The sequence below is a fragment of the Brachypodium distachyon genome, chromosome 1, assembly GCF_000005505.3.
Source record: "Brachypodium distachyon strain Bd21 chromosome 1, Brachypodium_distachyon_v3.0, whole genome shotgun sequence".
Lineage (NCBI taxonomy): Eukaryota > Viridiplantae > Streptophyta > Magnoliopsida > Poales > Poaceae > Brachypodium > Brachypodium distachyon.
Window position 1 is genome coordinate 1,244,400 of NC_016131.3, and position 21,716 is coordinate 1,266,115.

The 21,716-nt window shown below is 44.9% G+C and overlaps 3 protein-coding genes and 1 long non-coding RNA gene across 5 annotated transcripts; 3 read left to right on the forward strand and 1 right to left on the reverse strand.

Annotated features, from left to right (window-relative positions):
- The first annotated feature begins 349 nt into the window (after positions 1–349).
- On the forward strand, positions 350–9,324 carry LOC100832904 (probable acyl-activating enzyme 16, chloroplastic). Its single transcript, XM_010231108.3, has 19 exons — positions 350–514; positions 1,333–1,524; positions 1,896–2,010; positions 2,412–2,499; positions 3,303–3,514; positions 4,066–4,184; positions 4,471–4,620; positions 4,920–4,987; positions 5,299–5,404; positions 5,607–5,765; positions 5,879–5,932; positions 6,041–6,121; positions 6,819–6,956; positions 7,484–7,643; positions 7,873–7,952; positions 8,186–8,328; positions 8,535–8,592; positions 8,685–8,957; positions 9,047–9,324. Exons 1-18 carry the CDS (start codon positions 350–352, stop codon positions 8,775–8,777), a joined length of 2,181 nt encoding a protein of 726 aa, XP_010229410.1. The 3' UTR covers positions 8,778–8,957; positions 9,047–9,324.
- Positions 9,325–12,706: 3,382 nt separating this feature from the next.
- On the forward strand, positions 12,707–15,759 carry LOC104583610 (keratin, type I cytoskeletal 9). The gene is made up of 5 exons (XM_010236320.2): positions 12,707–12,970; positions 13,623–14,217; positions 14,317–14,509; positions 14,592–14,783; positions 14,976–15,759. Exons 1-5 carry the CDS (start codon positions 12,802–12,804, stop codon positions 15,528–15,530), a joined length of 1,704 nt encoding a protein of 567 aa, XP_010234622.1. The 5' UTR covers positions 12,707–12,801; the 3' UTR covers positions 15,531–15,759.
- Positions 15,760–16,400: 641 nt separating this feature from the next.
- LOC100833215 (pirin-like protein) lies at positions 16,401–18,503 on the forward strand. Of its 2 annotated transcripts, XM_010236396.3 has the most exons (7): positions 16,401–16,664; positions 16,752–16,890; positions 17,015–17,064; positions 17,180–17,247; positions 17,399–17,461; positions 17,558–17,661; positions 17,782–18,503. In XM_010236396.3, the coding sequence occupies exons 1-7, from the start codon at positions 16,523–16,525 to the stop codon at positions 18,269–18,271; spliced, it is 1,056 nt and encodes a 351-aa protein (XP_010234698.1). In that variant the 5' UTR covers positions 16,401–16,522; the 3' UTR covers positions 18,272–18,503. The 2 variants fall into 2 exon arrangements, with proteins under 2 accessions (XP_010234698.1, XP_003559150.1); XM_003559102.4 differs by having other exon boundaries at positions 16,401–16,890.
- A 1,002-nt stretch (positions 18,504–19,505) lies between these two features.
- On the reverse strand, positions 19,506–21,716 carry LOC112270087. Its single transcript, XR_002962416.1, has 3 exons — positions 21,552–21,716; positions 20,880–20,987; positions 19,506–19,818 (listed from the first exon to the last, which is right to left on the reverse strand). It is a non-coding gene; the product is annotated as an uncharacterized LOC112270087 (long non-coding RNA).

The following is a 21,716-nucleotide window of genomic DNA, read 5'->3' on the forward strand; positions in this document are numbered from 1 at the left end:
CACTGTCCAGCAAAGAGCGATAGCAGAAGAAGGAAGGAAATGCAAGAAACGAGCCAAAGCTCCGATACTACTGACCAGAAACAAGAAAAATAAAAACAATCCGGCCCTTACGCGCGCGATCTGACGGTGCAGCGAGTCGCCGGCGGCCGTCGCCTCGGTCCCTCCCCCCGCCGCGTCGCGCCGCGACAACGCAGCCTCTGCTCCTCCGCCACTCTCCCTATCTCTAGCCCGCGTGCGAGAGAGAGGACAGCGCCCACTGGTCTGGTGTCTTCTTCCTCGGCGGCTAGCTTGGCCTCCCGCGATGCTCCTCGCCTCCGCATCAGCCTCCGCCGCCGCCGGCGGCGGCCCAATGGCGGCGGCGGCGGCGGCGCTCTGCCTGCCGCGGCGCTGCTCCGCGCCGCCCCGGGCCCGCCTCCTCGCCTCCGCCGTCACGCTCCGCCGCGCTGCGCGCCGCGCCGGCCGCGTGCCCCGGTGCGCCGCCGCTCCTCCGGGACTCCCCGCCGACCCCACTACGGTTCGTCAGTCACTCTTTTCCCGTGCCCGATTCCGACCTCGCCCTGGTGCTCCGTTGTAGGCTTATCTATATCTACACACTGCGCCACTTGTTTCTTTGCTGAGATTATCGATCGAGCTAGCAGTAACTTAGTAGGACCGAGCTCCACGCATCTGTCCGCTGCTTGATTTCAGACGAGGCGAGCAGCGCTGCTTGGTTCAGCCCCAGTCTCTCGCTCCGACGTGAGTTCGGTAGCTTCAGTCCCCACCCCAATTTCCTGCAAATCAATGACAGCAACTTCGTTTAGCCTTTGGAAGAGGCGCCAGTTTTAGATTGATTCACCTTTGCCAAAACAGGAGTAGAATTGGAATTCAGCCTTGATAGAAATGGAGGTGGAAAAGGAAATCTTTCAATAGGTGCCACTTTCTGTAGCTGTAGCCTGTAGGCCCTCGCAACAGAGCTGGGCAGTCATCATCCGTGGCTATTAAGGGAAGCCGGTGAGATAGTCATCATCCGTGGCTATCTTAATTCTTCCCGGGGTTAGATGGATGGATCTCACTGTGTGTATGATTCTTGTTTTTCCTTAAGAGAGAAGGCTGGCTCCTTATTTTATTATGTGCATAAAATTGCGTATAAAGTCCATTGTCGTACATGAAATTGTGAGGCTGCAATAATGTGCGTGAAATCGTGGTGAGTCTTTCGATGTTGTGATCCAGCAAATAATAGCTTTAGAAAGTAGAAATGATTTGTGTCATGTAGTACTGCATACTTATATTGCATTTTCCATGAACCAATGTGTAGCCCTTTTTGCCTGAAACTTTCGTAAATCTGCATTACAGCTAGAAAGTCCAGCTCGCAGAAAGTGCTCACCTTTACTTGAAAGTGCCCTATTGCCTGGTGGAAATGATCTGGCTGTGCATGAATGGAAGGCAGTTCCAGATATCTGGAGGACAGCAGCAGAAAAATATGCTGACCGTGTAGCTTTGGTAGATCCTTATCATGATCCGCCGTCGGAATTGACTTATAAGCAGGTACTTCTTGAACTGCTATAATTTTTTTTATTATGCCTGATGATCTGATCGAGACTAGTTCTCTGGAAATAGGAACACAAACTACTTCAAAAGGCTTGCATACTAGATCGTAACTTGCATATCCACTTCGAAGAAAACCTTTATGGTTGATTAGAGCAAGGAACTATCTTCAGTCTTAACCCATAGTCTAGTTGGCACCCCTTTAGATTGTTGAGTTTTTATATTTTATTTCACATGTGTTCTCATCAACTATAAACAATAATATTCTCCTTGTAAACTTCAAATGTAAAAGTTACATTCTAATTTTAAGTTGACAACTCAAGTGTCCATAACAGTATGCTATCTTAATGCTAATTGTGGTTTTTATTCAGCTTGAACAACATATATTGGATTTTTCTCATGGTCTGAGGGCTGTTGGTGTCGCTCCAGATGAAAAGCTAGCCCTTTTTGCTGACAACTCATGTCGGTGGCTAGTTGCAGATCAAGGTATTTTCATCTTTTCTTGAAGAAGGTTAACATGTATTATATATCTATGTACGATACACATGTATTAGTTATGTGATCTTTATCCTTATCGATATTAGCAGCTCAAGAGTTCAAATCATCAGAATGCTAGAATTGCTATATCTAGGTTTGCAATTTATACGCGAGTGCATCTGTTACTTTCTGAGCAAAGAGGGCATGATCGAAGTGCCAAATCGTTATTCCTTTGCCATGTCATCTGAAGGTTAAAGACTTGAAGATACTAATTCACAAATATCAGCCTCTTATACAATGTACTTACCATTTATCATGCCAGCTATCTAGGGGAGTTCCTATAACTCTCTTTCAAATGCATGATCATCTATGTTCACCAGTAATCATACCATTGCCAACATGCAATCCAGGAATCATGGCTACAGGCGCTATCAACGTTGTTAGAGGAACAAGATCTTCTGATGAAGAACTGTTCCAAATATACACTCACTCTGAAAGGTTATTTCTCAACTTCTTTTTTAAGTGTGAACTTTTTTAGTGAACTTTGAAATCATGTTATTTTGAGTGAAGCCCCTATCAGGATTCAGCACCTGGATATTTTAAGCTAATCAACCCTCCTTATATGGCTAATTATATCCTTCCATATTTTGTTTGATGGAATATTCAAGTGGGAATGGAGCGATATGTTGACCGTTAAGGGAACATGCAATTTCAGGGACAAGTTTGGCACTTTTGTTTCCATCTATAGTTAAACGGATTAGTGATCCGCCGCTTTAATCCTCTCAACCATCTCTCCCCATTCCAAATCGTAAGATATGGATGGAGATGAACTATACTTCCCTTGGTAGGCAAATGGACGGCCTTTTAGATAGGCCTGCGTTAGCATTTGAAAAGAAGTACACCACGTGCACTGCATTTTTGACATCTTTAATGTATCAACATGTTTGTAATATGCCACTGTTATCATATGCAGAGCTGATGCATGCCTTGTTAATTGTTATTATCTTGATTCTTGCAACTGGAATGTAACGTCTTGGACGTAACATGACACATAGGTTTCACATCTTCAATATATTACTGGCGCCTGTTGAATCAAATGTTATCAAGGTTGTACAACCTATAAATATGTGTTGTATCGTCAAGTTCAAGAACATTAAAATGTTGGTATCATATGTAATGTTAGAGATTGTACTATGATGAGTATCTTATGCTTCTGTGGTCTAATTTTCAGTACAAAGTTTACTTCTTTCTTTTTTACTTTCATGTTACGATATGACTTTATTGTCTTTTCCCCATCACAGTATTGCACTTGTTGTGGACAGTCCTCAATTCTTTAACCGGCTTGCAGAATCATTCACTTTAAGGATTAATGCAAGATTTGTTGTGCTACTTTGGGGTGATAAATCATCCCTAAATAGTAAAGCTGTGAAGGACATACCAGTTTATGACTACAATGATATCACTCAACTTGGACGAGAAAACCGTAATGCAGTGCACAATTCTCACGAGCAAGGTATTTCTTGCATGGTATTGTTACATGGTATGAATAACAAGAATGTTTAGCTAAGGATGTATCAAGGAGGTTTGTTACAATTTGTTTGTTCTTCACTCCTGCATTTCTGGCATTGAATGACATATGTTTTGCTAGTCATTTTCATCCTGCAAGGTATCAGAGCATCCAATAAGATAAACACTCACTATAACAATATTGTAAGCATACTGTTAGTTTTGCAAAATTCTGATTCAATAGTTGGCTTGATCTTTAATTATATCGAGAGCTTTGCCACTTGATTTCTTTGTGGTAAACACAAATTGGTTTCTGTATAAGCATAGTAGCTTTGGTATCTGTTGTTTTGAAAATAGCATTTACACTTCTTGTTTCTTTTGAGATTATAATGCTAACCTAAAACTCTCACCATCTTTTAATTCTTCAGAAAATTCCTCCATTTTTCAATGATATTGTCATCTCATGGCCTGTATTCTTAAGTAGTCAACTTACATCCAAAGAAGAGTTCCTTTTCTTGCAACTACGTGTCAGTTTATGGGAACATTTTCTTCCTTTAGGTCAGCAAGGTGTCTTCGAAGCAATTACTCCAGAAGATGTTGCGACACTAATATATACTAGTGGAACAGGTGGCACACCAAAAGGCGTGATGCTTACCCACCGAAATCTCTTGCATCAGGTTAAACATGCAGCTCACTACATAAATTTTGACAATGAATTTTTAGTAACTCTATGCTTTGTGCAATAGCCTCTTCTTTGTTTCCATATCTTAATGTGATATCCGATTATATGAACATGGTTACTTGTGCTGATTATTATTATCATTACGTTTTTTTGGAGTTTCCTAAAAGTATTTCAAGTCTCAGGTGACCCGAATTTATGTGAACTGAAGTGATTACTGTTTTTAATGCATTCCTTTTCTATCCACATAAAGCTTAATGCTATTACGCATTAATGTTCTGCAGATAAATAATTTGTGGGACATTGTTCCAGCTGTACCCGGCGATAGGTTCCTAAGCATGCTTCCACCCTGGCATGCATATGAACGTTCTACCGAGTACTTCATCTTCACTTGTGGAATCCAACAAGTTTACACTGCTGTGAAGTACCTGAAGGTATTACTTTGGTATGTTTCATCATGCGTTACTTTATTGTCGTCAATTTTGGCATAAAGAACCTAGTGATTTTATTAAAAAGCTATTGTGATGTAGTAATGTATTCATGTGCACTATTGCATGAGTTATGCCGTCATATTTTCAGTAGCTTGCTGAAAGCTACAAAATTAGGCAGGTCTTTTATTACCATGGACCGGTCTGCAGAACACTGGACTTGCTAATCTTCACGCTAACCCAGTATTTACTAATTTTATTGTCTATATGCTTACGGTTTTGACATCTTTTATCTTCTTTGATAGGAAGATTTGCAGCGGTACCAACCTCATTATGTCATATCAGTACCACTGGTCTATGAAACTCTGTACAGGTTAGTTTTTTTTGTAACGCTATAATCATAAACTGCTTATATTAACTATGAAGTATTCTACCGAAATTTGTATTTGATAAATAATAAAATTATACTTCAGTTCATTAATTCCCTCAATGTGGCTCCATGATGTCACCTTTTGTTCACTTTCAACATCTATGTTTGATACAGTATTTTCTTTTAGCTTGTTTGTGTTGCCTATCCAACCTTTTCTGGTCCATGAAATATGTATTTCTTGTGGACAGGTAGTAATTAATGGTATTCCATTGAAAATCTTAGATCCATTTTGTAACGTTCTTCACTCTGTACAGCTCAATTCAAAGGCAGATATCTTCCAGTTCCACTGCTCGAAAAACTCTCGCCCTTGCACTTATCAAGATAAGTTTGCAATATATGGAGTCAAAGAAGATATATGAGGTACTGACCCTGAGTTAGCATAATTTACCTAGTTTGCTTAGTTGCAACTTAAGTCGTGCGGAGATGTTATATTTCCTTCCTCTCAATCTTTGATGATGACCAGATGTAAATTAATGCCCCACTAGATTTGGCTTGTAGCCTCTTTCTCTGATCCTGAGTCAAATTTCCTTTTCATGACCTCTTTTTCTGTTCTGCTGGAAAGGGAACAGTGTTATCAAACAATCCTGTTGAACCATCACATATTGTCTGCATGGTCAATTGTCTATGGGCAAGAATTATTGTCGCTCTTTTATGGCCTTTCCATAATCTGGCAAAGCTGTTGGTCTACAAGAAAATCCATTCTTCAATCGGAATTTCGAAGGTACTTATCTTTCTTGTGTGCCAATCTTTGTGTTAATCCTTGTGCATTTTGTAGTGTGAAAAGAGATTCTTAACTTTCTTGACTGTACTTATGGGTTCTGTCATAATTTGCAGGCTGGTATTAGTGGTGGTGGAAGTCTCCCAATGCATGTGGACAAGTTTTTTGAGGTAGAGCATTAGCAACAAATTCGTGCGTATGTAGACAAAGCTGCGACAAGTAATATGGATCGGACGGAGTATGTTTTATGATGTTTCATCAATATTTTGTTCTTTCAGGCCATTGGTATCAAAGTACAAAATGGCTATGGTCTAACCGAGACTTCCCCTGTTGTAGCTGCTAGACGGCCATTCTGTAATGTAAGAAATTCCACCTGACTTGTAGAAATGCATTGTAGTGATTAATTCACTGATCTTTTGGCGTGTTTAAAAATAGATGGTTTTGCATTTAGTTCAATACATGAGTTTACTCATTGTGGAAACTGGAGAAAAGCAGATGACAAGGTTATACAGTGAGTTAAATATTTGATTGTTAGGTCCTATTTCCTTAAAAGAAGAGCAAAAAAGGATGAGACATTTTGGATGCTCCCAGAAAGGAGATCTTCCTAGACCAGGAAACTCGGGTCTGGAAGGAGACATGATAGCCATGAAATGCATAAAAGAATAATGTGGGTAGCCTTTTCCTATTTAAAGGAGCATTGATGGATTGTTAGTTTTTTGGGGGAAAGGAATATGATGGTTCTGGTATTTTTGTGTGCTAGTCTTGTATTCCCTCTGATCCTAAATTCTTGACTCTCAAATTTGTCCATATATGGATGTATCTATTCTTAAAAAGCGTCTAGATACATGTAATATTTTGACAACAATTTAGGATCGGAGGGAGTACTTCCAGCCTTCCTGGGCATTTTTGTGCGGGATTTGAACTGGTTACAAACTTATAACCACTTGGATAGCATCTTAAAATTAATTTTCATATCGCTCATTTCTTATTGTTTTCTATTTATATATTATGTTAATCAATACTAATAGTAACATAAGTATTCTATGTCACATGAAGGTTCTTGGCACAGTTGGCCACCCAGTGAAGCATACCGAAATCAAGGTTGTGGACATAGAGACTGGTGAGGCACTCCCAGATGGTTCAAAGGGGATTGTGAAAATTAAAGGACCGCCAGTAATGAAGGGATATTATAAGGTTCTGTCTTTTCACTCTACTGATTAGAATCACAGTATAACCGAACTGATTCCATAAGAATATTACTTGAATAAATATACTATTGTTTATTTGATAAGAACATCCAGCCACCTCATGGAACCTTTTTTTTCCAATAATCCTATTGCACGGACCTGTTAATTCCATGAATCACAGGGCCAATCATGGAACACAATTTAGATGTTATGAACTTATAATCAACTAAAGGAGGTCACAAAGACCACACTTTTGTATGTATCACAAGTCATAACACTGACTCTAGTATTAGAAAAAAATGTAGCAACTCAACATGTTTGATAAATATTTTACCTGAACTGTCGTTTCTCATAAAGCAATTAAGGAGGAATATTTGAGACAGTATTGGTGTACCTCTCCAAACCCAAAATGAACAGGAAGAACCACAGTTAGCTAAATCTATAATCGATGCTAAGACAGAAACACCATGCTCTGGACTTATGTTAGTTGAGTTTTCAACTTCCTTATAACCTCTAAAACTTCTGCTGTCACAGAATCCATCTGCTACAAATAAAGCTTTGGATCAAGAAGGTTGGTTCAACACTGGAGATATAGGTTGGCTTGCACCTCACCATACCACTGGCCCTAGTCGAAAATGTGGAGGGATGCTTGTTCTTGAAGGGCGTGCGAAAGATACGATAGTTCTCACTACAGGTATTGTAACCCTTATAACCAGTTTATCATTGTTTTCGAAACATCAGTTTCATTATTATGTGAGATCTAGTTTTATTGCTACTCTTTTGTATATTGGAGTGTGGTGTTGGACTTTAGAAGTCAATCGGCTCCCGCTCAAACGTAGTTATGTATCAAGTAGCTCTTGTTAGATATGGCTGCCCTTGAATGTTTACAGGATCTGATTGCACCTGAATATCCTATTTTCCAGGTGAAAATGTTGAACCTGCTGAGCTTGAGGAAGCAGCAGGCAGGAGTAACTTGATTCAGCAGATAATGGTTATTGGCCAGGTAAGGCATAACTTCTAGCGATATTAGATGCCCTACTACGGTTTAGTTTATGCTACTTGATGTGGTCTTGGTGCAAATGAGATGTGTTAGAAGAACCGCCAGACCATTATTTTAAACCACGTAGTGCGTTATTGTTCACGAAAACCTGTCATACTAGGATTATATTTGGATATTCCAGTGATAGAATAGAAACACCACTGTCGGAGTCATGAGATTCTTTGTTCTTTGCATAGGATCGCCGTCGCCTTGGTGCTATTATTGTTCCCAACAATGATGAAGTTCTAGCAACAGCAAAAAGAAAGTCGAGACTTGATGGGGACAATGAACTAGCTAAAGCTACGATCCTGAACTTGCTATATGATGAGCTGAGAGCATGGTAAGAGTTGACTGCTTTGTATTCATTAACTGTTCAAATAATCCCTCGTTGACTTCTGCCTGCACTGTCTAACACTGGGGGCTTTTAGATTAGCTAAAAAGACTTGTTGGAGACGCATATAAAATGAAATCAACAGGAGGCAGACATGGCTATTTTAGGATTCAATTTTTGCCGCCCATTTGACTTATTCTGTTAATAAATGACAGGACGGTGGGTTGCTCATTCCAAATTGGCCCTATTCTTATTGTTGATGAACCATTTACGGTAAGATTTTATAGAACAAAATGCACGAGAAGTATTCATGTGCTAATTAATAATTGCTAAGTGCTAGCTTGACATATTTATTTCTGGTCCAGATTGACAATGGTTTGATGACACCAACCATGAAAATAAGAAGGGACAAAGTGGCAGCCAAATATCAGAGAGAGATTGAAGAATTGTACAAGTGATCTTATAATCTATGTGGAATGGGCATGAGTAGCAACAATACAGACAGTAGCTTCTAGTATTTCATTTAGGTAAACCAAAACGACAATTTCTCGCATATTATAGCAGTAAAATTGAGCGTGCATGGGAACACGCAACAGGGTCGAGGACACAATGAGCACACAACATAGCAACCATGCATAGTAAGTTCTCATACAGTTACTATTATTACTGTATTGTGGAAAGTGCTCTGCATCTTGTTTGCAATTTTGACACTATTTCCTTTGATCAGGTTGATAAACCCCGCCATGAAAAATAAGATGCTACAATGTTACAAGCCAAATATCACACCGAGACTGAAGCCAAGTGGACTAGCGTGTGTTTTTTTAATTTAACATCCGTGGGTGCTCAAAAATCCAAATGAGCATACACCGATGTAACAATTTGAGTGAAATTAATAAGGTTGCTGATCCGGTACTTGTGTGTTTTATCTTTCATGCAGTAATATTTCAGCTATTAAAAGGTGTGCACTGCCTTTTCTGAAGAAGATGATGATGAAAAATTCACAGATTCTCCGGCAGTACTACACAATATGTATATTATCCTTCGTTCACAAAAAAACAAATAGAAATCGATTACTTATTATTATCTACTGCCAACTAATTAATGTACTCCGTAACAATCCATATAGATACCCGTCATGTCAAAAAAAAGAAAGAATTGATGTAATCCCAGCCCTCGCAGTGTAGATTTTATTTTTTGAGTGGATCCCTCGCAGTGTAGATGGATCAGAAGGCGAGGCTGCCGGCGGCGACCAGAGTATCGCGGACGAACTGGCCCAGGAGGCCCAGTAGCGCCACCGCCACGGCCGCCTTGCACACCCGCTCCGCCACCTCCCGGCACCTTCCTCCGCCGCCGCTCTGATCCTCTTCTTCTGATGCCTTGCTCGCTGTCATCTTCTTCTTCCTCTTGCCCTCTGCATAATGCATCCAATCGAATTAAACAGAAGGAAAGAATGAATAAGAAGAAAAGAAAGAAGAAAAGAAAGAAGAAGAAGAAGTACAGCAATGGAGTATACAACATACCTTTGCTACGAACAGCAGCAGGGTCCGCCGGCAATGGCGCCGGCTCCTGCACAACTACGACCTCCTGGGCCTCTTCCGTTGATAAATTAGGTAATTTCGATGTCCAGAAAGTCAGTGTGTAAAATATGTAGCACATTATATCATGCAAACTAGACAAATTAAATAGCAACGCACAGCAATAAAACTCATCTAATTTCACGGCATGAATAATAGAACTACTAATCAAAATCAACAAGAAAGAGCAGATTACGTACGGTGCCGTGCTCTTTTCTTGTGTTTGTTTGTTGAGGTCGGTGACGAGTCCGGTGGCGTCGATGTTCACGCCAGCTGCAGCTGCAGCCTTGACTACTTCCTGAGCAGCGGCCAGTGCCTGCGCTTGCGCCTGTGCAGCAGCAGTTGCCTGGGCTTGGAGTTGGGCAGCCTGCTGCTGTTGAGCTAAAGCGGCAGCCTGAGCCGCGAGATCTCTGAGGTCGTCGGCCATTGGTGATGAAGATGCCGACGAAACAGAGACGTGAAGAAGCGAGCAGTCGCGTGAGAACGCTCCCCAAAAACCTTATCGACCGTCTCCCGGGCAGGATCTCGAAGGTCGGGGTTCCGGAGGCCTGCTCTCCCGGCGATCTGTGCACGCAGTCGACGGGATGGAGCAGCAGTTGGCAGCGAACAACGAGATTGGATCGTGGGCGGGACGGCTAGGGTTGTGGCGCCGTTCGTCCGGAGGCCGGGGTAGTCTTATTATATAGGCACGCAGGCGGACTTCGGTTCGGTTTAGGAAACCAAAACCGACTCCGCAATTATCGGGATTCGTTACACGTCCGCAACGGATTCCGACTGCCAAAAAGATAAGCACGTCCCGGCACGGCTCGAACTTGATCCACGAAACGCGGCGCGCGCGTCGTGACGAGCGGAGGAGGAGCGCGCGTAGGAATTTCCCTTACTCACTTGCTCAAGAGGTGAGAAACAACATACCTTATATATTGGTCCAATTCCCCCTAAATTAGCAATGTGGGACTATTTTCACTTCCTCATCCCACTACATGAATGGGTTTTTTGAGATTTTCCAAGAATTAATTTCAGATTGGGCCTTTGGCCTAACCCAAAATTCCAACATCTTCTTCGGCGGGCTTGGGCTTCCGTTGCTCGCCGTCGTCATCGTTGTCGTCGGTGATGAGAGCCCACCTGTTGACGCAGCCCACGGCGCCGTCGTCGTTTCTCGGAGCTCCGGCGCCCATCTCGATCGGCCCCATTGGAGCTCTCTGCTTGCTCACCTTACGACGCTTGGCCTTGGCGCCGGCGCCGGCCATGTTTGAAATCAATCCACGCATTATAGCTTAGCTAGCAGGACATCGATCTACGATATCGATCGATGGGTCGATGATAATCGTTTTGGTTGAGCAAGCAAGTGGTGGCTAGGTGGATGTTTATAGTAGTAGTAGCAGCGTGCTAGCTGCTGAGATGTAGGTGTAGTCCGAGTCGAGTTATGGTAGGGAGTTCACTTCGGAGTTCGGACACGCACATGACAGTGCTAGTTTAGTTCGGAGTCCTGCAAGTAGTTCGTTATTAAGAGGTCATGAGATGGACTCTTGCGTCAAAAAAGAAAAGAGAAAAGAGATCGATATGTATTGTAACCTGACACGGGAAAGAACCATATTGCGTCAGGCATCTCACTAGACAAGGGGAAAGAGGAACCAAAAAATTAACTAATTATTAAGCGTAGGTGGCTTCTTACTACTCCTACTCAACTTAAGCACGTACGCATTGCTTTCATCTTGCTAGGGACTTTTTTTTTTACACCAATCTTTCTACGGACTTTACAGTTGTGAAGGTGAATACATGAAACCCGGCCGGTCTCTCTCTTTCAACACGTTCATCTTGCAACACGTGGCTAACTCATCGTCCTAGAATCGTGATTGTTATTTTTTTTACACTGTTAATTCTCACGCACCACTTTGAGTTTAGGTTTCGGACTAATCTAGCCACGTGTCATGCGCGGACATATGACATCTTTCACGGTGGAGTGAGAGACATGATCTTCCACGTTGGACATGAGATCGCGAAACAAACCATCTATGTGGTTGGATGATCTCTTCCAGTTTCTTTTTCTACTCCCTCCATTCCTAAATACTTGTCATGGTTTTGCACTAAAACCACGACAAGTATTTAGAAACGAAGTGAGTAATTACGATGGACAATACACGTACGAGTAAGAACTATGATCATAGCAAGATCATACCCCGTATATACATAATGCTTCTTGATCGATACAAAGTTACCTTATGATGCTTCCTGATCAACAAAGTTCGACGAGGTACTATACTATACTTGTACTCCTATATACTCCACCTGAAAATAAAGATTTGAGTACAACAAATGCATATTGTCGTTGGCGAAAACCAACACCCAAAGCGCGTATTTGAACAGTTGGCAGATTAAATGGTCGATCCAGCATATTCGAGCGAGCGTTTCTACCCGCTAATTTTACCCACGCACCGACCTTGGTTCATAATTAACCAAATCAAGCCTGCCTTGCGAAAGAAGAAATTCACCATCGATCCCATCAATTCATGAGTCAGGTACAAAGTAGGTATACGTGTTCTAGAACAATCGATCAATCAATCCGGAGATCACTCCCTTCCCTAATTACAAAGATCACCAACACGTAAAAACGTATCGTATTCGAACCAATCTACCTACACAGGTGTAACGTTTTTCCCCCCGGACCCGAACCCGACACGCGTCGGTCGGTCGAGTCAAGGCCGGACCCGATCAGGTCCGGTCCGGGAACCGAGCCGCGCGGGTCGCCAACGGAGCCCGGCGCCGGGCCTATATAAAGCCGCCTCGGCCTCGTCGATCCGGGGAAACACCGAACCCGCAATCCCGAGATTAGAGGCGCGGCGACTCGAATCGACTCGACGAGGGTTTAGCAGGGGCGGCGGAAACCCTAGCCGCCACCGCCGCCGCCGAGATGGGGAGCTACTTCGACCTGCTGGACCTCGCGGAGGGCGCGTCGGGCGAGGAGGCCGTCGCCAAGGTCGTTGGCAAGGTCGTCGGCAAGGTCGTGCCGCCCTCCGAGCCCAAGCCGCCCAAGAAGAAGCCCGGCCTCAAGGGAGCCCAGCCCCAACCGCAGCAGGATGGTATGACCCGCTTCGATTCCTCCGGTTCCGATCTGTGTAGTCTCTCCCTGTTCCCCATTGACGATCGATCGATCGAGCCGCTAGATCGTTTTTGTTCATGCTGATGTGGTTCAATTTTGGATGGATTCCTTTAATTGTTCGTGGTGTGTCGGATCCGCTGTGTTTCATGCTAATGTGGTTTAATTTTGGGATGGATCCTTTAATTGTTCGAGTCCACTGTTGTATGCTGATCTGGTCGTTGTAGTGTACGCGCTTGATGCGGTTACTAGTAATTGGGTGAAGGTGCTTGCTTTTTGTTGTTAGTTTTGGGTGAGTCCGTCGGCCATTGTGCTGTGTAGACACGGAATCGCCATTGTATGCCTTTGATGCTCTGTTGCCATTCAGTTACTTTGTGAGCAGTTGGTTCATGTTGCGTTAGTCTTTTTCCCATGCAGTTGTTAGTAACTGTACTCTGTACCCAAACTAACATGATTTCTGTTTGGCATGTATTCTGTGTGGCATGTCATTATATCGCCTTTGATGCTGATTGTTATTATTATTTTTGTAAGCTGAGTCAATTAGTTTAATACTTCTCCCTGGATAAAGAATTCATGGCTAATTAATATAGTCAATATGGAGTTGCTCTGGCCTCTGACATTGCCTTGTCTTTCAGGGATGGAGGAGTATAGTGGCGATCATGGTGGTAATTACGACAACAACGCTGATCATGGTGGCAATTACCACGGCAACGGCGACCGTGGTGGCTATTACAACGGCAATGGCGACCGTGGTGGCTATTACAACGGCGACGGCGGTCGCGGTGGCTATTCCAACGGTAACGGTGGTCGCGGTGGTTATCGCAATGGCAATGGCGGTCGTGGTGGCTATCGCAATGGCAATAGCGGTCGCGGCTATCACAACGGCAATGGCGGTCGCGGCTACAACAATGTTGGCTACAATGAGAATAATTCCCACTATCAGCAAGGTGCGTATGGTGGCGAGTACTATGGGTATGGTGATATGCAGGCACAGGGAGGAAACTACCACCATAGTGGCGAGAGGCAATGGTACAGCAGAGACGGTGGGCAGGCCAGGAAAAATAGGAATCTGCAGTACAAGCCTAAAAGTAAGGCGGCATCCGTTGCTTCTTCTGACCCTGATCTCAAGCCTGAAGAGCAGGCTGAGCCTGCTGTTGAAACAAAACAGCAGGATGCCAGTGCTGATAATGCTGATGGTGTTCCTGCCCCTGAATCAGAGAAATCTTCTGGGTATGTTACTACAAAATCAAAACTTCTTTTTCAAGTAATTTCGAAACATACCATTTTCTTCCAAATTAAATTAGGAATCTTATTGTATGCTGATGCCAGGGATGTTGCAAAAGATGATTCTAAGAAAGAGGGAGAAGGTGGCACCAAAAAGAAGGATGGGGTCAAAACCAAGAGTATGTGTGGCTCAGCAAGGAAGAGGCAGGTGAATAAAAAGAAGGCTATGGAAGCTAATGCAGATGGTTCTAAGAAAACAATTGGCAATGAAGAAGAGGTCAATCAAGAGGAGAAAAAGGTACTGCACTGCACTCTTGAACAGCTATCTATAAACCCTTTTGTGTTTAAAATTTCCGTACTGATACAAAATTTTGGATCAGGAGATGACCCTTGAAGAATATGAGAAGATGCTAAAGGAGAAGAAGTCTTTGGAGCCCGCTAAACTGGAGGGAAGGGAGATCAACCCTGTAGCATTTGAGGGTCTCCTAAAATTGGAGAAGAAGCTAGAAGATGATGCAGATGGTGAGCACAAGGAAAAGGAGGTTGTTGTGAAGAATGTCAAGCCTCGCAAGGTATTGAAATCTCTTCAAACCTTTTGATTTCAGTATATATGCACATGAGGCACATATATTCTGGCCTGCTTCTGAAATAGTAAATGCATTTGGCTGTAACTTCTTTAGTATAATTAAACAACATTGCTGTTTATTGTTGCATGCATTCCTTTGTTCCCCCTGATCTGTAATCCTCATTGCTGTTGGCTGCAGTCAATGACCATCCAGGAGTACCTTAAGCCAGCTGACGGTCAGGAGTACGTCCCTCCTCGCCCGCCAAGGCGAGATGGCCCATTCAACAGCAGCTATAGGGGTGGGCGTGGCAATGGTGGTTTCAGCGACCGCAGCCGTGACAACAGCACTGAATCACGGGTGTACAATTCTGGCCGCGGTGACAATGCCATAGTCTTCCACAATGTAGATGCTACCAGTGGCAATGCCGCGCCAAGGAGTGGTGGCCGCCCTGATCACAACAATGGCAGGGGCAATGGTGGTTACCAGGAGCGCCAGGGTGGGTACAATGGAGGCTATCAAGAGCGCCAGGGCGGGTACCAGCAGGGTGGGTACAATGGCAGCAGAGGCCGTGGCGGATACCGTCAAGGCGGCAACTCGGAGGGCTATGGCAACGGAGGGTACCAGCACGGTGGAGGTGGTCGAGGCTATGGTGGCTGTGGACGGGGCCGTGGCTACCCACAACCCAGGCCAGTCCCCAGGCCGGACTCTGCCGCCCACTTTCCTGCGTTGACAGGATCATCGCCTAAGCCCTGATCAGGCTCAGGCGGCATCGCCATCTGTAGCCATCCCCATCTTTATCTCCATCTCAGGCGTAGATTTATGTTTTCTAAGTTTTGTTTCTGATTTTGGTGTGGAGAGAAGATAGGAGGGGAAAAGCCCAGTGCTGATTTTCCTCTACAGTTTTGTAACGGAGCTACTTTTTTTAATCTGCCTGCACTAAGTTTTTATCTTAAAGAAGCTATTAATCCGCGTCTCCTTTTTGGCTTGTCGATTTCACGTGTTTGATTCGCTTTCAGTGGTGTCTGGGATGATGTTGTTCTTAATCTGCCTGTCGTGATAGTTGAAATTGATTGTTGAACAACTAGTATGCTGTTTAAAATATTGGTTATATTTGCTCACGTGTGAATCATGATGGGCTCTGTTTTTCCAGGTGCAGATACTGAAATTCCATCTGTTTGTTCAAGTTTATAAAATGTACTCCCTCCACTCTTAGGTTTCGTATCACTTTTTGACAAGGAAATACGGTGACATTAATTTTCTTGTGTAAACAGTGTCTCAACATAATTCTTTCTTGGTTTTAAGTAAAATTGTGCAAGACCGCACAGCACTCCAGCAGGGTTTTTTTTTTTGCTCGGAAGAAACATGCTTGTTTCTTTTGGTGCGTGTTCTCAAAGCAAAACAGAACACCCGGGAACGAACGACAGGTTACGACGACGACAATGATGATATGAAACCGACAGATGAAGACGGTGTTAAAAAAAAAAAAGAAGAAGACAGATGACGAGCGTCGTGACGCCACGCTGACGCCATCCATCCAGCTGACGACCGCCGTACGAAAGCACGCCGTCGACCAAACCCACCCACCCGTGTTGTGTTGTTCTTTGTTCTTCAAAACTCGCCGCAGCCGCAAACAGTAAAAAGGAAAAAAGGAAAGCAGCCGGCCGCAGTCAACGCTCCCTGAAATCCCGAATTGATCCTCCATTTATCTGCCCCCCTTGGGGTTCCATGATCCATCAACCATTATCATGGCCCAGAAGGTGCTCGCGGCCACGACGAGGCTGAGGCCTTCTTCTTCTTCCTCTTCCCCTATTTATACGGCTCTCGCGCGGCTCACCAAGCGCAACAGCAGCCACCGTCTTCTCTCCTCCTCCTCCAGAAACACAACAAGTAAAGCCAAGTCCAAACCTATCCTCCTCTTGCTCATCCTCTTCCTCCTGGTTGTTGCTGTCGTCGTGACCGTCTTGCTGTTCCCAGCGCTCGCCATGTCGTCGTCGTCAGCGTCGTCTGCGGTTGCGGCCGGGCCGTTGGAGAATCCCAGGGCGGTGGTGAAGAAGGTGCTGGCCGAGTCGCAGCCCGAGGGTCAGGGCGCCACCGTCCGGCGCAGCATCGGCAGGTACGATGCGAATCCGACGACGCAGATCCCTACCTACCTGTACCTACCATGGCGGCGAGGCGAACCTCTTCTGAATTTCCTCATGGCGTTGACCTCTCTTCTTCTTCTTGCTTGCTGCTTGCAGGCACGAGCTCCGGAACCTGGACCCTTTCCTCATGCTCGACGAGTTCTCAGGTACTACCGCCACTGCTCCTCCATTTCAAATCTCCGATCCCGTTCAGAATTCGTCCAATTCTGTTTTTTTTGTTTTGTTTCCTGATCAAAAACTTCCTCGGCCGTTGGTTTGCAGTCTCCAAGCCCGCCGGGTTCCCCGACCACCCCCACCGAGGATTCGAGACCGTCACCTACATGCTCGACGTACGTGCCCACCACCGCGTGCTCTGCTCTGCTTCCTTCCATTTACCTCTCTGCACCGCTTCCTTCCGTTTTGCCTCTCTGCTCTGCTTCTATTACCTGTTGTTGCCTGTAAGGTGTTTGCTGAAATGCTCTGTTGTCTTTGGGGATTCAGGGAGCCTTCACCCACCAGGACTTCTCGGGCCACAAGGGCACCATCAGGACAGGAGATGTCCAGGTCTGCACTGCACGCCCTGCCTTACTATTCATCATGGATTTCAATGATCTTTGTCTTGAACTGACATTGCAATCTGTGACACCTCTCCCTCTCCAGTGGATGACGGCGGGCCGCGGCATCGTGCACTCGGAGATGCCGGCGTCCGACGGAGTGCAGAAGGGCCTGCAGCTCTGGATCAACCTCTCCTCCAAGGACAAGATGTATGCACTCTATCTATGCAGACAGCGGTTCATTAACATTCCTGATGAACTGTTTGGTGTCCCGAATGATCAGTCACTGACCCAGCATTCTGCCAATAATGCTCGTTCGTTCATCTGCAGGATCGAGCCGCGGTACCAGGAGCTGCAGAGCAAGGACATAAGCCGTGCCGAGAAGGACGGCGTCGAGGTGAGGATCATCGCCGGCGAGGCCTTCGGGGTGCGGTCGCCCGTGTACACCCGGACGCCGACCATGTACATGGACTTCACAATGCAACCAGGGTCCCAGCTCCACCAGCCGATCCCGGAGGGGTGGAACGCCTTCGTATACATCATCGAGGGCGAGGGCGTGTTCGGCAGCGAGAAGGCGGCCCCCGCGAGCGCGCACCATTGCCTCGTGCTCGGCGCCTCCGGCGACGGCCTGAGCGTGTGGAACAAGTCCGGCGCGCCACTGCGGTTCGCGCTGGCGGCTGGGCAGCCGCTGAAGGAGCCCGTGGTGCAGCAGGGCCCCTTCGTGATGAACACCCGTGCCGAGATCCAGCAGGCCATGGAAGACTATTACTATGGCAAGAATGGCTTCGAGAAGGCTAGCCAGTGGAGCTCCTCCACCTGATCATCTCGCCGGCGATGATGCAAATATTACCATTGCAATAAGATACATTGTACTGCCATTTTATTGATACTTTAGTTGTTTTTCTTCTCTTTCATTTTTTGGCTTGCTTATGGTTAAGATTTGGGGTACAAGAAATGTCTGTAATAAGGAGGAATTCAGTACTTAGGGCAAGGGGATACGAGTATAATGGGTTCATTACTTTGGCACAGGAGCAATTTCTGAGGTTTAATTAGCTCGCACACACAATCATCCAGATTACAGATTAAAATACTATTGTTAGAGGTTTACATGTGCTTCAAAGCACTACGTACACGCACAGGGAGAATTACAACCAAAGTTCAAACGGAAAAAATGAACAAAATTGAGCTTATTTACCTCGTCAGGCGGTACGTGCCACGGGGTGCTTGGGAATCCGAAGAAGAAGGCGGTCTTCGCCGTGAGTTACGGGCCCGCAAAACCTCACCGGCGGCAGCCATAATTGTGAGTGGCGGCAACGGGGATATAGAGCTGCTGACTCGGGGGAACTCCGGACGGAAGTGGACCGAGCAGCCACGGATGCTTGCGGGCGGAGAGGAGAAGTGGGCTCATCGGTGGAATACAGTAAAAAGATCTCTATATCCTTGGGAAGGGCGAAAATTCCAATCGGCTTGTCGACCCAGTACCAGAACTCGCAGCCGCCGTCATGAGGCACGGCTTCAATGTTGTTGTGGGACCGACCGTAATTTTATCATGCACCACGCACATAAAATTCTGACACACGCTCTGTTGTAGCCACTGGGTAGCTAAATTTATTCGTCCGTTTCGTAATTATTGCCGTGGCGTCGTTTTAGTTTGAATTATGATTATGAAACGGAGGGAGTAATATATCTACGGAGGGCCAATGTTCGTTGTTGGTTAATAACTGTTTGCAGAACTGTATTGTTAGGACCCTTTTTTTTTGTCTCGTAGTTAACATTTTGATCATGGACGGTTGTCAGTGAGTGTAGTTTTTCATCCTTGTTGTCAGGACGTTTGTCGCGGACGAATCATGCCGGCAAGGCGAGGCAAACCACTGCACAAATATGTGTCCGATCTGGCTTGCCACGTCGGCTTTGAAAAGTGAGGGCCACCTGTCACAACGAAGGAATTTAGGCAAAAATCTTAAATAGGGTCACTAATGGCACAAGTTTTGCTAGATGGGTTAAAAAAAAGGAAATTCCACTAAATAGGGTCAAAGTTGTCAAAACCATGATACTTGGAAGTCAAAAAGGGAACTAACTCTTTCCGTTATGTTTACATAGATAAACGGGAGACATAATAGAAACAAAGATTACAGATGCAAACACACATGGATACGGATAACACACTTGATATATCTTATTTTTTTATTAGCCAACTTTGATAAAGTTTATGGCCGGCTCAACAAGTGACGCAAATACAGACGGGACTTGTGCAAAGCCCGCCCCTGTAGCCTTCCGTTACGCATTTCCGATGACAGTCCTCAAAGCTCGGGCAACCCGGGTCCTTTGCTGGACGCTGGGTGCAATTCTTCTCGCTGGCCTTGGCATCTGCATGCGTATTATAACAAAAAAGAGATTAAAGTTAAGATATAATTTACTAACATAGTAATTCTTGCAGCTTGGAGAGGAGCTTGCGGTGCGGGCCAAGGGGATCGTGGTGACAGTCTGCCAGGACCCCGAATGAGTTGGGTAGGCAGGAGAGGAAAGGGAGTGGGTGGGTAATCGGGTCAGATTAGGCATCTGACGAGAGGGACCCATATGTCGGAAACGGAATCAACTGGACTAAACTGTCAGATTTGGGTTATTTGGGAAGTCCAGCCTCAAAAGTTGTGTTTCCTTGATACAAATAGAGACAAGTGTGATTCTTCGTTATCAATGGCACAAAATGCGTGGTTCTGTGAAACCATATACTTTCACCGATTGATCGTCAAAACTTTAAGATGGTAACCGCATATATATTTTCTATTTTGAAAATGAGATGGAGTACCGCGGTCAACAAAACAAAAACATTTACTATCCCTGTTCTTTGACCGGCCTTAGATTTAAGATTTAAACAACATTTCGTCTAATTAATTTGGATCGGATGGAGTACTATTTTTCAGTTCTACCGAGCGTCGGTAGTCAGATCTAATATATTTTCTAGAGGAAAGACGTACGTTGGTTAAGTACTCTTCGTAGACGTAGTCAACATTCCGATTATGAATGCCGTGACAATAACTCACCACATAGCGAGTGCTCTATCTACTCTCCCTCCTTCAGCTTGTCCATGGTGACCAGTGGCACGGCTAGCGGGGAAGGCAATTGCTCCCCTGCCGGGCTGGGCCTCAGGAACAGATTGGGCCGTTAATTGTTCAGAGCCATCTTGGCTAAGCGTCTGGCCCGAGTCGATCCGGGCTCGGCCGACTGTCAAATGATCGAGATGAAAATAATTGATGTATGTAGATGTGACTTAGTGTATACATGCATTCAAATCTAGTCAAAGTTGAGACATTTTTTGTTGGACGAAGGGAGTAAAAGATTTTGTGCCAAGAGAAAATTTAAGATACGTAGGCAAAGATTTGATCCTGACACATAATAATTGTTAAGAACGTGTTAGTTGTACATTTTACCCGAAGACGCAACGAGTGCCATTAGCACTAGGGTCATGACGAGGATGGCAGCCCTCTTGTTGTTGTTGCTGCTGCTGCAAGAAGCCATGATCTGCAGGGAACAGAACACTACGGAAGGAATTTGAGGCATGAGCGACGTGATCCACTTGTTGAATATCTTAAGCAAAATAAATAAATTCCAGTAATTAATGATATCGTAAGCAAATGTGATTCAGCTCTGCTATGGCTTTGGCTATGCTGTACTTTTGACCAGAAACATCACAAATCCCTCTAGAATGTCCACATAATTTCCACAAAGGCATGTTGCCTTGAATCAGGGGTGGACATACAACTGGGGCAAGTAGGGCTATGGCCTCAGGTGTGGCTCAGCTGCTAGTGTATTATTCATAGTATTATTTTTTTTGAAAAGGAGAAACCGTCCCTGGCCTCTCCATTAATCGATACACGCGGCCATTTTGTCTATATTATTCCTAGTATTAGAAGACATAGCCCCATATGCTTCCAAATTGTTCATCGTTTTCTTAGTTGTAGCCCTAGCCTTTAGACATTTTTAGCTCCACCACTGGCCTTGATCAATTAGTACGTAGAGTAAACAACATGACACAGAAACAAGCATGTAGAGAAGACCAATTTCAGGAAACAAGGACAGCAATAGGAAAGCCTGGAGCTCACCTGAGTCGATTGGACGCACACGCAGAGTCTCAGACGAGTGGCAGTGGCAGAGGAAGGCAGACGGGAGGAGATGAAGTGGTGAAGCGCGGCTTAAAAGGAGCTGCCGATGCGCAGATCGGAAGCACGCGCAGCATCGTGAGTTCCTGCCGCCCCGCTCGGCGATGC